This window comes from Sminthopsis crassicaudata, chromosome 5 (assembly GCF_048593235.1).
Source record: "Sminthopsis crassicaudata isolate SCR6 chromosome 5, ASM4859323v1, whole genome shotgun sequence".
In the NCBI taxonomy this organism is placed as follows: Eukaryota; Metazoa; Chordata; class Mammalia; order Dasyuromorphia; family Dasyuridae; genus Sminthopsis; species Sminthopsis crassicaudata.
Genome location: NC_133621.1, coordinates 259,108,259 through 259,122,170, shown reverse-complemented (window position 1 = coordinate 259,122,170; position 13,912 = coordinate 259,108,259). Strand labels below are relative to the sequence as shown.

The following is a 13,912-nucleotide window of genomic DNA, read 5'->3' as shown; positions in this document are numbered from 1 at the left end:
TGCATTTTATCCCAGGGCACTAGGCAATAACAGAAGGTTTTTGAGTAGGGGAAAGATATGATCATATTTGTGCTTAAGGAAGGCGGATTCTGGCTGCTGCGTGGAAAAGGATCAGAAAGGGAAGAAACTGCCAGTCAGGAATCTAAATTAGAAGTTTTCAATAGGCTAATACACTTTTCTTAATGAGGCATATTAAAATGAAAGTATATATTACATGCCTACAATGGACAAAAATTTTGCAACACACTGTATTTGTTATCAATGCTTTATTGTTGAAAACAAAATTGAATTTCTCTTCTCTGGCACATAAAACAATTATTTCTACAAAAGGAAAGCCTACAAATCTTGATAATTTATACAAATAACAGTTTCTCAAAAAATAAAATTTTAATTTAGTAAACTTGTCTTGTGCTCTTTATTTATTTATTTTTAGCACTGTCTGCAATAATCCACCATAAATCCCTGAGCAGAGACACATATTTGTTGATCATGTTTTTAACTTCTTCACCCCCCCCCCAAAGTTGGTTAGTTATTGAGCCCAGCCCTGTAACTGGAAAGCATCAGGGACATTCTTAAATATCCTCACATCTTTTGACACAAATCCAGTCCATAATGCTATGCAGATGCTACGTCAACTTGGAGTGACTCTAATGGGTGATCAATGGACATTCTAAAGAACCAACAATTTGAAAGGTAGAACAAAAAAGACAGTGAGGGGTTATGACCAGGAAGCAACCAAAGTTCAATAACCATTTTAAATAAATACCACAGTTAAACACTGAATTCTTTCATATCTTTATATTAAATTCACTTTTTAAAATTTTTGCCATGAAGCAGTGGTAGAAGAAAAACATGTTTCCACCCACCATCTTAGATTTACCTCAGGCTTCTATGCCTCATTAGGAAAACACTGTGATTTGATAATCATTCATTTTTAAACCATTTTATCTCAATATTCTTCAGGATAATTAACATATCTTCTTTGAAAGGATCCTCATACTGACCTTATTTAGAAAATGCTCATACAATTTGGCCTTACCAAGCTTAAGAAAAAATAATGCCACAAGAAGAGTACATTAAAATGATTTCTTTCACTGTGCTCTCCCGCCTAGTCAAAAACAAAAAGAAACAAACAAACAAAAAAATATGGTGTTTGGAGACAATGTACAATAACTTATGTGGATGTCCCATTTCCCTTTTAGCAGTTTTCATATAAAAATGAAGTGTGAAAGATAAAGCAAAGAAAAAACTATTCTAATATGTAGAGGACTGGATTAACAGAAGTTTTATTATTTTATTTTGTTTTCACGCTGGTCAAATAATAAATAAATAAATACATATAGAATTCTACAGGTACTTTCTCCAAGAAGTACTTGTAATGGGATGAAATTTTACTAAGCTGAGTTTTAGTATCAAAGTAGAATGTGACTTGTGGGGAGCATCTATCAATGACCTCCCACACTTTATATTAAAAGCCAAAGCTTTTACAAAGTGAGCACCCAGGTAGCCACCGATAGATAGATAATTAAAGGGAATGGCAAATTTACTCATGAAAGATGGTGTTTCTGAAGGAAGGAGAACATTTGGCAAATGACCTAGAAAAATATGAGCCATAGCTCCAAAGTACTGCAGCTCCAGATGAATTGTTTTTATAAGTCATTCAGGAAGAGTATAACTTGGTAGCATAAATCCAAGCTGCAAGAATGCAACAACATTGCTCTTGGTCATGCAGTCAAGAAGTAAACAGTTAACCTTTTGACTGAGTATTAGACCCAACTGTTTGGGTGCTACACAATTAGGAGCCCTCATTACTCAAGCTTTTCAATCTAATCTTTTTTATTTTTTTAAAGCAACCTCTTCTGGGTCGTACTAAACATGTTCTTTTTGTTTTGTTTTGTTTAATTTTTTTTCCCTTAATAGCTGCTGGTTAGTTTGTGATTAGATTAGATTTGTAAATTTTGCTATGACTGAGTTTTTGCGTCAGATTGAATTTTGAATGGATAGTTTTGTTTATTTTTTGTTATATTTCATCTGGGGAAATTATACAGTGGTTTCAAAATTAAAAATAATTTTTAGCAAGTATAACAATCCCATTAAACAGACTGATATAAAAATTTTTTCGGGGGGAAGGGAAGTTGGTGATAATTATGGTTTAACCACTGAAATTTAAAAAGAAAAAAAGGATTACATGTGGTGTCTTTCACCCTGTTACAATTACAGGGGGTACATGATTAGCTATATATTGCTTATTGTTTCTAGGACAGGCAAAGGAAGCACTGCTTGGAATAGTGAAGCTAGTGACATCAAAATAATAAAAAAATATGATGTGCACTTGTCAAGGAGGAGCTGTAAGTCTGACAGATCCTATCAAAAAATAGTTCTGTAAGCCTCTGGAATTGATAAGCAGCCTGCCCTAAGGAGAGAGGCAGCAGCAATAGGACAGATTGCAAATGCAATGTTCATCAATTATAATCTCTACAAATACCTTAGATTACTATCTTAACCATTTGTTTTGTCTTCCCATGGATAGATAGATGGAATGCTGTGCTGTCCTCTCACAGTGCTGAATAAAGAAGCTTATTTTCAAATTTGGAATAGAAAACCAGCAAAATTCTAACTCAGATTCCTTTTTGAGACCAAAATTTTCAGCTTTAAGCGCTCGGATTGAATTTGTCTTTAATGGATGACAAATCCTTCATGAGGTTCCCATCATTTCCCTTTTTGGCATAACTGGTGCCAAAAGCAAGCTTAGATCTTCCCTGAAGCCATGATGACCACTGCTCTTGAGCATGAGGTCCATTGGGAGTTTCTGTCACACCACCTCCTGGAAGTCCTGTTCCGTTTTTTTGTTTTTTTTTTTAAGTCAGCTTGGAATCAAAAAAGAGAAGATGTTTCTAGCCTCCTGGGTCATGTCTTAGAAGTCTTTAATCCTTGTTTTTCCATGATGTTCCACAATTTGCGGAGGTTGGATTGGGTGATGACATCATCAGGTTTCAGTTGGAGGGCCTGCAGGTAGTTGGCCTCCGCTTTGAGAAGCCGGCCGTTGAGGTGGAGAATGGCTCCAAGATTCATCAGGGCAGCCGGATACTGGAGAGGGAGAAAGGAAGGGAAACGATTAAGAGGGCATTTCAAGTTTCCTTTCTTTCAAGACAAAAACTTCAGTCACTTATGCAAATTACTCCCTTATGTCTTGGAGGCATTTCATAGAAGCAATTTTACAATTTATACAAATAGACCAAGAAAACTAGAAGAAAAGTTTTCACCAAGCTGCTGTGTACTTCATTCCTTAAATGGATCAGGAGCCTGGAAAAAAAGGATTTATTGTCTTTGTGTTTGTTTTTTTTCCTCTAATGGGGATACACAGACAATACGTGAAGACTTTATATGTGGGAATCTAGTAGGACCATATTTTTCTTGGGAAGAAAAGTTAAAAGTGGTACTATTTCAGAGGAAAGAATTGAATTTTATTTAAATTCAGTGCCAAGAATTTTGAAAATAAGTGGGGGAAAAGAAACACAAAAGTGTCTTTCTATCCTGTTTCTTACCTGCATACATTCTTCCCATCCCAAGAAAATGTAAAATGATGCAATAAGGTAATCATGTTTTTATGGGAGGAGGAGGGAAAAGTAGAAAATTCAGCAGGAATTATCAAATGTCCTGCATGAAGGGCCTATCTTTGTCAAAAATCACCCCTTCTGTTAATTGAGAATCTTTATGCTTAATGGCACTGCTGGAGGAAAAAAATGTCAGAAATAGAAGAATTGAAACAGGAGCTAGATCTAGAATTTCATTAATACGGAGAATTCCAAGAGATAGATGGTCCCTTTACTAATTCAGCATCTCCTCTGCAACCTAGAACATTAGAGAAATGCCTAGGGAACGGAAAAAAAACAAGTCACACATACAATATAAAGAAAAGATTTGATTTTTAACTCAGGTCCTCCATGTTCTCTGAAAGTCTCTATGCCCCATACAATTATGCAATCAGAAATAAATAAAACACATGCGGCTCTAGCTTAATGAGAAACATTTCTAACAGAAGTTTCCTAAACCACATTTATATTTGATAAATAATCATAACTTACATTTATATAACACTATTTGTCAAGCACTGTGCTAAGCACTATACAACTATCTCATTTGATCCTCACATCAACCCTAGGAAATAGGTGCTATTATTGCTTTATTTTACAGGTGAAAAAAACTGAGGCAAAGAGATATTAAATGACTTGCCCAGAGTTACATAGCTAATGTCTCAGGTTTCATTTGAACTCAGGTCTTCCTGATTCCAGGTTCAGTGCTCTGTCCACTGCCCTGAAGACCAATACCAGAAATCGGGACTGAGATTTAATACACAAGATCATAAAAGTTTGGGTTTTTTGGGTTTTTTTAAAGGCTAGCTTCAGTTGTGGCTTACTCTATTTCTGAGAAAGTTTGTTCTCCTAATTGGCTTATAACATAACCAAAACAACCAAGCAATCAACCAAACCAAATGAAATAAAATGTTGCTTAAAGGGAAAAAAATAATATGGAGTCTGAAAGCTATTCCTTCTCCTCTCTGTGCTTTTTCCCAGTGCATTCTGGATGGCTACATAGCAAGCAAAAATTCTGACAGTCTCATAATTACACATTTCAAATCTCAGTTACTACTGCTCCCTTTTAAAGAGCAAAATCAGATTTCCAGGTGACAAACTATGGATTGAGCTCAAACACCTCAAAAAATATTTATCATTTTAAACGTTAAGTACTTTTCTGTGTTTTTTACTTTTACTGTGACTTATTCTCACACATGTACACAATGCAATTTTGTAGCTATACCTTAACACCATGATTTCTACTTAACAAATAAGGAAACTAAGGCAGATTTACGGGATCATACAGTAAGATAAAGGCAGATTTATTATTAAATGTTGGCACCTTTGACTTTCCATCTGTGACAGTCACATTGCCTTCATGCAGAGAATACAAGATAAGTAATGGTTGTCAAGTTAATGCTATAATCAATTTTTCAATTGCAAGCAAGGAGCTATATAGAAAAGACTAAATTATCTGTGTATGGCTTGCTCACCTTTAAAGTTGTAGACTAGGATCCTCTTGACCCTGGACTACTCTCAGGCATGAGTTTGAATGCCTGAGAAACAAGGTCATTATAATTGAATATTTCAATATTATGTGAAAATTGACTAAATTTCGAGCCCAAGTCCTTTGATGACAGACATGGTACTATTACGTTTTTAATATCTCTGAGATGGGTGAAAATATATGTACAATTAATATAAATTACAGCAAAATCATAACTTTTTCCTTCTTTGTCTCTCTGTACATTCAGTTATAAATGATGAAATAATATAGAATAATAGAAACTTAGCTTTAAAAGGAACTTCAGAAGTTATCTAACCCAAATCCTTCACCCCATACATAAATCCCCTTTAAAATATGTATGAAAAATGGTCATCTGATCTCAGTTTGAACAGCTTTAATTATGCTAAGCTCTGTCCTCTGTAAGCATTAAGAATATCCAGACCCTTAATTCCATTTTTAATAGGACAAGTTTTACTGAATACAGCATTTGAATGTAATATTGTGGTAAAAGAAATGAGGAAAGGGCAGAGAAACTAGAAAGACTTGCATAAACTGATGCATCATAAAATAAGCAGAATCAGGAGAACATTTTTTTTTTTTAATTCTCCCCAAGTATTTTATTTTTTTCCAATTAAATGTAAAGGTATTTTTTCAGCATTCACTTATTATAGGATTTTGAATTCCAATTTTTTTACCCCCACCTTCCCTTGAGGGCAAGCAATTTGAGATAAGTTATACATGTGTGGTAATATTAAACATAATTAACCATGTTGTAAAAAGAAGAATCAGAACAAAAGGAAAAAAACCATGAGAAAGAAAAAAAAAAAAAAAAAGGAAGAAGTGAAAATAGTATGCTTTAATCTGCATTCAGTCTCTATTTCTTTCTGTGGATAATATTTTCCTTCATGTCTTTTGTAGTTGATCACTGTATTGCTGAGAAGAGCTAAGACTATCATTGCATCATTGCACAATGCTGCTGTTACCGTACACAATGTTCAGCAGAACAATTTATACAAGAGCAATAACATTGCAAAGTCCAATAACTTTGGCAGACTTAAGAGATCTGATTTGTGCATAATTCTAGAAGATCCATAATGAAATATAACAACCATTTCTTGATAGGTAAAAGAATCAAAGTACACAATGAGACAAACTTTTTTTTTTTGGACATGGCAATTATGGCCATTAGTTAGGTTTGATAATGCTTATTTGTTTAAAAAAAAAAAAAAAAAAGGTTTTGTTTTACTTTTTTTTTTTTTTTTAAAGTTTGGGAAATTGGACATCAATTAACATCTGTTAATTGAAAGAACAAACTTAAGTAAAAACAATCTTTCAAGATTTTAAGGACAGATTATCATATTTTCTTTTCCTCAAACCAACTTTTCTTTAAAAAAAAAAAAAAATCCCAGTTCTTTCTATTTCTAGTTTCTTATATGACAAAGATTAGAGTTCCCTTCCCATTCTGGTCACCTCATTTTGAAGCTTTCAGCCTGAAAGTGTTCTTTTTAAATTTTTTTTTTTTATTATAGCTTTTTATTTACAAGATATATGCATGGATAATTTTTCAGCAATGACAATTGCAAAACTTTTTGTTCCAACTTTTCTCCTCCTTCCCCCATCCCCTCCCCCAGATGAAAGGTTGACCAATACATGTTAAATATTATATATATCTATATCTATATATATATATATATATATATGTGTGTGTGTGTGTGTGTGTGTGTACATGTCCAAATAATTATTTTGCTGTACAAAAAGAATCAGACTTTGAAATAGTGTACAATTAGCCTGTGAAGGAAAGCAAAAATGCAAATGGACAAAATTAGAGGGATTAGGAATTCTATGTAGTGGTTCATAGTCATCTCCCATTCTTTCGCTGGGTGTAGCTGGTTCAATTCATTACTGCTCTATTGGAACTGATTTGGATTCTCTCATTGTTGAAGAGTGCCACGTCCATCAGAATTGATCAAAATATAGTATTATTGTTGAAGTATATAATGATCTCCCGATTCTGCTCATTTCACTCAGCATCAGTTCATTTAAGTCTCTCCATGCCTTTCTGAAATCATCCTGTTGGTCATTTCTTACAGAACAATAATATTCCATAACATTCATATACCACAATTTATTCAGCCATTCTCCAATTGATGGGAATCCATTCAGTTTTCAGTTTCTGGCTACTACAAAGAGGGCTGCCACAAACATTCTTGTACATACAGATCCCTTTCCCTTCTTTAAGATCTCTTTGGGACATAAGCCCAGCAGTAACACTGTTGTATCAAAGGGTATGCACAGTTTGATAACTTTCTGAGCATAGTTCCAAATTGCTCTCCAGAATGGCTGGATGTATTCACAATTCCACCAACAATGTATCAGTGTCCCAGTTTCCCACATCCCCTCCAACATTCTGCATTATCTGAAATGTTCTTACTAAAAATACTTGTAGATGATGATGTTGAGAAAGCAGCATGATGAAGAGGAAGGAGAAATGGGTTTGAAGTCAGAAGCCCTGGGTTCAAATCTCATCTCTACTGCCTATCTATGTAATGTTGAGCAAGTCACTCACTCTGAGTTTCAACTTATTCATCTCTATAAAATGAAGTAGCTGAACTCATAGAGTAGAAGGTTTCTATCTCTGTGATCCCATGAATGCCTTTTAGCTTTAAATCTTATTGTGCTGTGATTATGGTATTGGTGAACATTCAATCCGATCTTCTGTACCTTCTAAAAAACTGGGCAAAAGGTCAATAAAATTCAGCATAATGAAACTAAAGCACCACAAGATACCACATTTTCAAGAAAAGGTTAAATAGTACAGCCTGGTACATTTACAAGAATAGAAGAGGGGGCTCAATTTTAGGATCATTTTCTAAAGCTAAAAGAGATCTTAAAAGTTACTTGGTCCAAATGTCCTGTTTTACAAAGAAGGAAATTGAGGCCCCAAGGAGGTATGTCACTTACCTGCGGTCAGACAAGTTATTAGATTGAGATTTGCCATTTTTCTATAAGTTCAGTTTTTCTTTGTTTTCCCATGCTGACTTTTCATATATGATAGAAAAATTTTCAAAAGGGATTGAAAAAAAAAACTTTTTTTTTTTTTTACCCTGCTTTTTTTTTTTATTAACTAGAACCTACTTGTCCAAGCATCTGGTTGACATTGTTAGCTGAGAAGTGACTATAAAGCAATAAGGCTCTTCCTGTGTTTTTTGTGTAACTTGTATAGCCCAATGAATGCTGTCCTTCAGATGTCACATTTGGCTGACTCTTCATTTATTTCAATAACACTTTGCTGTTTAAAACATGATCAGAGTGCTTCTTTTGAATCTGCCCTCAAAAGGATGTTATGATATCCACAGGAAGAAATCAGTTTCATTATTTTATACATACTTTTTAAAATCACCAAAATGGAATTCAGATTGCCGCCAAAAATTTCTTATACATTTCCCCAAATCAAATCTACCCTAAAAGAATGGAGACCTGCCACCAAGAATGAATTTTGAGAAACAAAATGTAACAATGACAACAAGTTTAATATATATAATGTACAGTCTCCAATGTGACACTTTGATGGGACAATGATGATTTCACAGCATATTCATTGGGGAAAAGAAGAACAATAATAAGCATCCCATTATTTTATCATCATGCCCTAGTGAAGTGGGGGAAGGAATAAACATTAATTATGGCACATGCCAGGCATTATACCAAGTCCTTAACAAATATTATCTCATTTGATCCTCACAACAATCTTGGGAAGTAGGTACTATTATTATCTTCATTTTAGATTTGAAAAAAAAAAAAAAATGAGGAAGACAGAAATTAAGTGACTTGCCCAGAATCATACAATTAGTGTCACAGGTCATATTTGAACTTAGGTCTCCCTAAGACCAGGTATAGTTACTTTGTCACTTTCCTGGCTACTTTTGGTTATTAAAACAAAACAAAACAAAACAAAACAAAACAAAAAAAAAAAAAAAAAAAAAAAAAAAAAAAAAAAAAACAATGCTGTTAAAAACTCCAGCTTTTCAAGCTAATTGGAGAAATCCTGGAAAGGTTTATATAAACTTATGCTAAGGGAAGTGAGCAGAACCAGAACCTTGTATACAGTAACAATAAGATTATGTGATGATCAATTGTGATGGACTTGGCTCTTCTTAGAAATGCAGTGATTCAAGGAAATCCCAATAGAGTTGATGGAAAATGCCATGGCATCCTGAGAGAGGACTATGGAGACTGCGTATGGAGTGAAGCATATTTTCATGTTTTTGTGTGCTTGTTTGTTTGCTTTTTCTTTTTCATGGTTTTCCCCTTTTGGTGTGATTTTTATTGCATTATATGATGACTATGAAAATATGTTTTAAAGAATTACCCTTGTTTAACATATCGAATTGCTTGCACTCTTGGGTTAAGGGAAATAAGGGAGAGAGGGAAAGAAAAAAAACAACCTCAAAATTCTTAAAAGGATGAATGCTGAAAACTATCTTGACATGTACTTGGAAAAATAAAATATTATTGATAAAACAAACCATAAAACTCTAGCTTTCATTTCTCCTTGTTTCCTGCATATGTGTCCTGTCTCTACAAGTTGATTATGCAATCTTAAAGTTCAAGGTATACTGTACTATATACTTCTACATAACTCAAGAATATTTAGCATAGTAATTTGGTACTGTAGGAGCCCAAATGCCAGAGGGTGGAGTGGGGGAGCGATGAAGTCTTCAGTCAGAAATATTTTCAGCAGCAAGGCAAAGGCTTTTCTGACTTCAAGAAGTCTTTTAGTTCTGTATTGTGTTTTTTTAAAAATAAATAATAAATAAATATATAAATATAATAAATAAAAATGATTAAAAATAAAGATTTTTATAGGAATTTAAGAATCTAAGTAAAGAAAGCTAAATTAAATCTCATCCTTGACTTGAACTGCCTGTGTAATCTTAGGGAAATCATTTCTTCTCTTGGGGACTTAGATTACTCATCTACCAAAAAAAAAAAAAAAAAAAAAAAAAAGGTGGAGGTTGAGGAAGGGGTTGGATAATATGACCTCTAAGGCTCTTCTCAGCTCTAAATCAATGTCCTTATGATTCTATATTCTCCCTACCTAGTGCAAAAATAAAAGGAAGTCTTTCAACTACGCAATTATTTCAATGATTTTTTTTTTTAAATAATTAAGAAGCTAGACGTGCTTGTTTGAGAAAGATGAAGATGTAAGCAAAGTTTCCATATGAGCAAATAAGCAGCTGTGGATGATCCAAACAAAAGACCGCCTACTTTAGCTTGATAACCCAAATGCAAGGACTTCAGGTGACTGCATGCCTGATTAAACATTGGCGTCAACACTCTCTGCCAGCTGTAACTCACAGGCCAGAAAAACAGCCAACCAGCCCTAATCGCTGATGTTTTTCCTTACACACTTTGTCTTTTATTGAAGACAGCTGATGAAACTTTTCAGCACATTAACAAAGGCAGTCAGCAGCTCTAACATAGGGCTCGTAGCTCTGCACAACAAATGACAGCACCTACTTCTCCACAGACTCCAAAGGAGAAACAGATCTTCACTCATTTCCTGAAAGAGGACAGATGCTTTACATCAAATGGTCTGACTAGCAGCTCTATTGAGGCAGTAAATGACGTCTTTCAGAGTCTATGGGGAATTCAGCCCCTATTGTGATATTCTTATGGTCTTTTGAGGATTCTTTAGCTCCAGGGAGAAAGCATCAGAATTAAAATCATGTGTTGGGCCAAAGTCCAATGTCAATGGGGATTGTTTCTCTTCTTCTACTAAGGGCAGTCCCCCTTCCCCCAATTCTGGCCAAATACAGCACCTCGGTAGTAAGGCAAGCATGGTATTAGGGAGTTAAAGCAATTGTGATTGAAGAGATGGGTACAGATAAGTGGGTTCATTCAACAAGTATTGATAAATATCTTCAATATGGCAAGCATTTGTAATACAAACAAAAATGGCCTCTTCCTTCAAGGAGTGTAAAGTCTATCGGATATTTCAAAATGTTTAATTAAGTTGCTTAAAAAATGTGGATGACTACATATTGAGCTGTATTGAAAGATTGAGAAATTGAGAGATGCCAATTTCCTCAGTGGTCATCTAGCCTTACCCAGGCAAGAAAGAAATTCATAGTATTAGCTATCCAACAAATGATCATCCAAGGTCTAATAGAGACCATCTAAGGAGGGGGAAGCCACCATCTCTTGAAGCAGACCATTCCACTTTTCCATAGTCCTAAATTGCTGGAAAGTGGTCCCTGATATTGAATCTGAATCTGCCTCTTCACAACTTTAATTCATTGTTCCTGGCTTGGTGAATTAAGGACAAACAGATCATGCCTGGAACTCCCTGCACATACTAACCATTCAACTGCCTGACTGCAGCTACAACATGAACTGGAGAATGGCTGAACCAATGCTGGCATATGAATGAAATAAAATACTGGTGCATAGTAAGAAAAGAGGAAAGGGATTATTTCAGAGAAATCTGGGCAGTCTTGTATGAACTGATAGAGAATGAAGTGAGTAGAACCAGGAGAACAAATTGTGTGTGTGTGTGTGTGTGTGTGTGTGTGTGTGTGTGTGTGTATGTGTGTACTAATATAACAAAAAATGATTTTGTAAAAAATAAGAATTCTATCTATTACAAGAACTACTCATGATTCCAGAGAACCCATAATATAGCAGGTTATCCACTTCCTGAAAGAGAGATGATGGACTCAAAGAGAAGAGTAAGATATATTTTGGAACATGGTCAATATAAAACTATAATTTATTTTGCTTAACTATATATATTTGTTATAAAGGTTTTGTTCTTTTCATTTGCATGGTAGTAAGAGGGAGAAAACGGATATTTATTCATTTTTAAGGAAAAATTCAAAGTGCTTGAATAATCATTTACAGAGTATAGAATGACTAATATGGAAATGTTTTACATTTTTGCATATGTATAATTTATTACAAATTGATTACTCTCTAAGAGGAGAAGGAAAAGAAAAGAGGGAAAGAATTTATAGCTCAAAATTTTCGAAAATGTTAAAAAATTGTTTTTACATGTAATTGGGAAAAAACTAAAATATTCATAGAAAACAAAAGAAAGAGTATGGAAGCAAAGGATCAAGTTTTATGTTACAATAAGAATGATGCTGAGAGTTCATCCATGGTTGTATAGAGAAGAATTACTAAGTCAATGAAGAGAGTGAATCACTTGCCTACTAAGTAAAAATTGAATAAATGAATAAATAAGTAAACAAGAAACAAATAGATGAGTAAAAGAATGAATAAATAAATGACTAGGTAGTGACTACAATGCCCAGGCTGGGCATTTTGACTACATGATGAATCATTCATTAATGAATGAGCATTCATTAATGCTCACCTGAGACTAATTCCCCTGCTCCTATCATGCCCAACTCTTATCCAAGAGAATGGCAATAAAAGGCAAGAAATCACATTCTATCTCAAAAGCATATATGAATACTCTGTTTTTTAAAATCTCTACTAGTTCTTTTGCGAAAAGAATTCCTAGGAGAGGACACCAGACAATCTAAGCAAATATGACATTGAATGACAGCAACATCATTCTTATAATAATAGGAACAGTTAATAAGGCAGGTAGTTGGCATGAAAAGAAATTCACAATATGAACTATTGATAGAGTTCCAGCTCTATCAGGAGCTCAGGAAGACTCATCTTCTTGAGTACAAATTTGGCCTCAGATACTAGGTATGTGATCCTGGGCAAGTCACTTAACCCTCTTTTTCTCAGTTCCCTTACTTATACAGTGATCTGGAGAAGCTAATGCCAAACTACCCCACTATCCTTGCCAAGAAAACCTCTAATGTGTTCACAAGGAGTCAGACACAATTGAAATGACTAAACAATTAAAAATCTTAGGATTGTAGCTTTAAACCCTAATGGTCACAAACTTTAACCCTCTGTTTTGTAAATGAAGAAACTAAGGACCAGAGACGTTCAAAGAGACTTGCCAGTATTATACAACTAGCAGCTATGAGGCAAGATTTGGGCCTACAGCTCCCTAATTCAAAGTCTAGTGTTCCATTTACTATATTATGATTCCTCTTACTAAAATAAAATTTTCTCATGTAGGACTTTGTTGCATCTATCCTTCCTTTTCCTTCCTCCTCATTGTCTTACCCTCTTATTCTTTCTCCTCTGATGAAAAGTCGGGCTACTCTTTTATTACACATCTTTAGTTTGATTAGGATAAACAATTTCTGATGTGAAAATTCCCTCTATCAATGTGAACTGGAATTGTTTGGGTACTAAAGCGGTAAGTGACCTCCCCAGTAGCATGTAGATGGCAAGTATCAGAGATTATATATAAACCCAGGCTTTCCTGATTCCAAACCCCTCCTATCCTTTCTTAAGAAATACTTTCATCCACTATTTTTAGCCTACAAACTCTTCTATATCTGTGCTCCCATTCATTTCTAGCATTTCTACATCACCATCCATTCACTCCTCAAGCCCCTGCCGTCTAGTTATCTACATTCTCAAGTCTGCTAATATATCTATCCCCACTGTCATAAGGGATCTCACATCAAATAGTATTTTCCTTGTCCTCCTCGGTGACTTTACCTAGCATTTTATATCTTTTGAAACTCTACTTTCTAGATGTTCTCTTTTCTCTCTTCACTTCTGTGGCAGTATTCCTTTTCTGTTAATCCTCCTGCATGAATTGTCCTGTTTGGTCTAATTTGTCAGCTGCTCTTCCTACTCTCTGAAATGGGATGATTTTATAAGAAAATTTCTTCAACATTTCCTTTTGTCTACACTTCTAATATCTAATTTCATATGCTTGATTATC

At 34.5% G+C, this 13,912-nt stretch overlaps 1 protein-coding gene across 3 annotated transcripts in view; it reads right to left on the bottom strand.

Annotated features, from left to right (window-relative positions):
* Window positions 1–251: 251 nt before the first annotated feature.
* Window positions 252–13,912, bottom strand: part of TMTC2 (transmembrane O-mannosyltransferase targeting cadherins 2) — a 526,397-nt gene continuing 512,736 nt past the window's right edge. For all 3 annotated transcript variants that reach the window (XM_074270881.1, XM_074270880.1, XM_074270882.1), the window contains one exon: window positions 252–3,087. In XM_074270881.1, coding sequence (XP_074126982.1) covers window positions 2,908–3,087 — 180 coding nt within the window. In that variant the 3' untranslated portion in view covers window positions 252–2,907. The remainder of the gene's footprint in view (window positions 3,088–13,912) is intronic.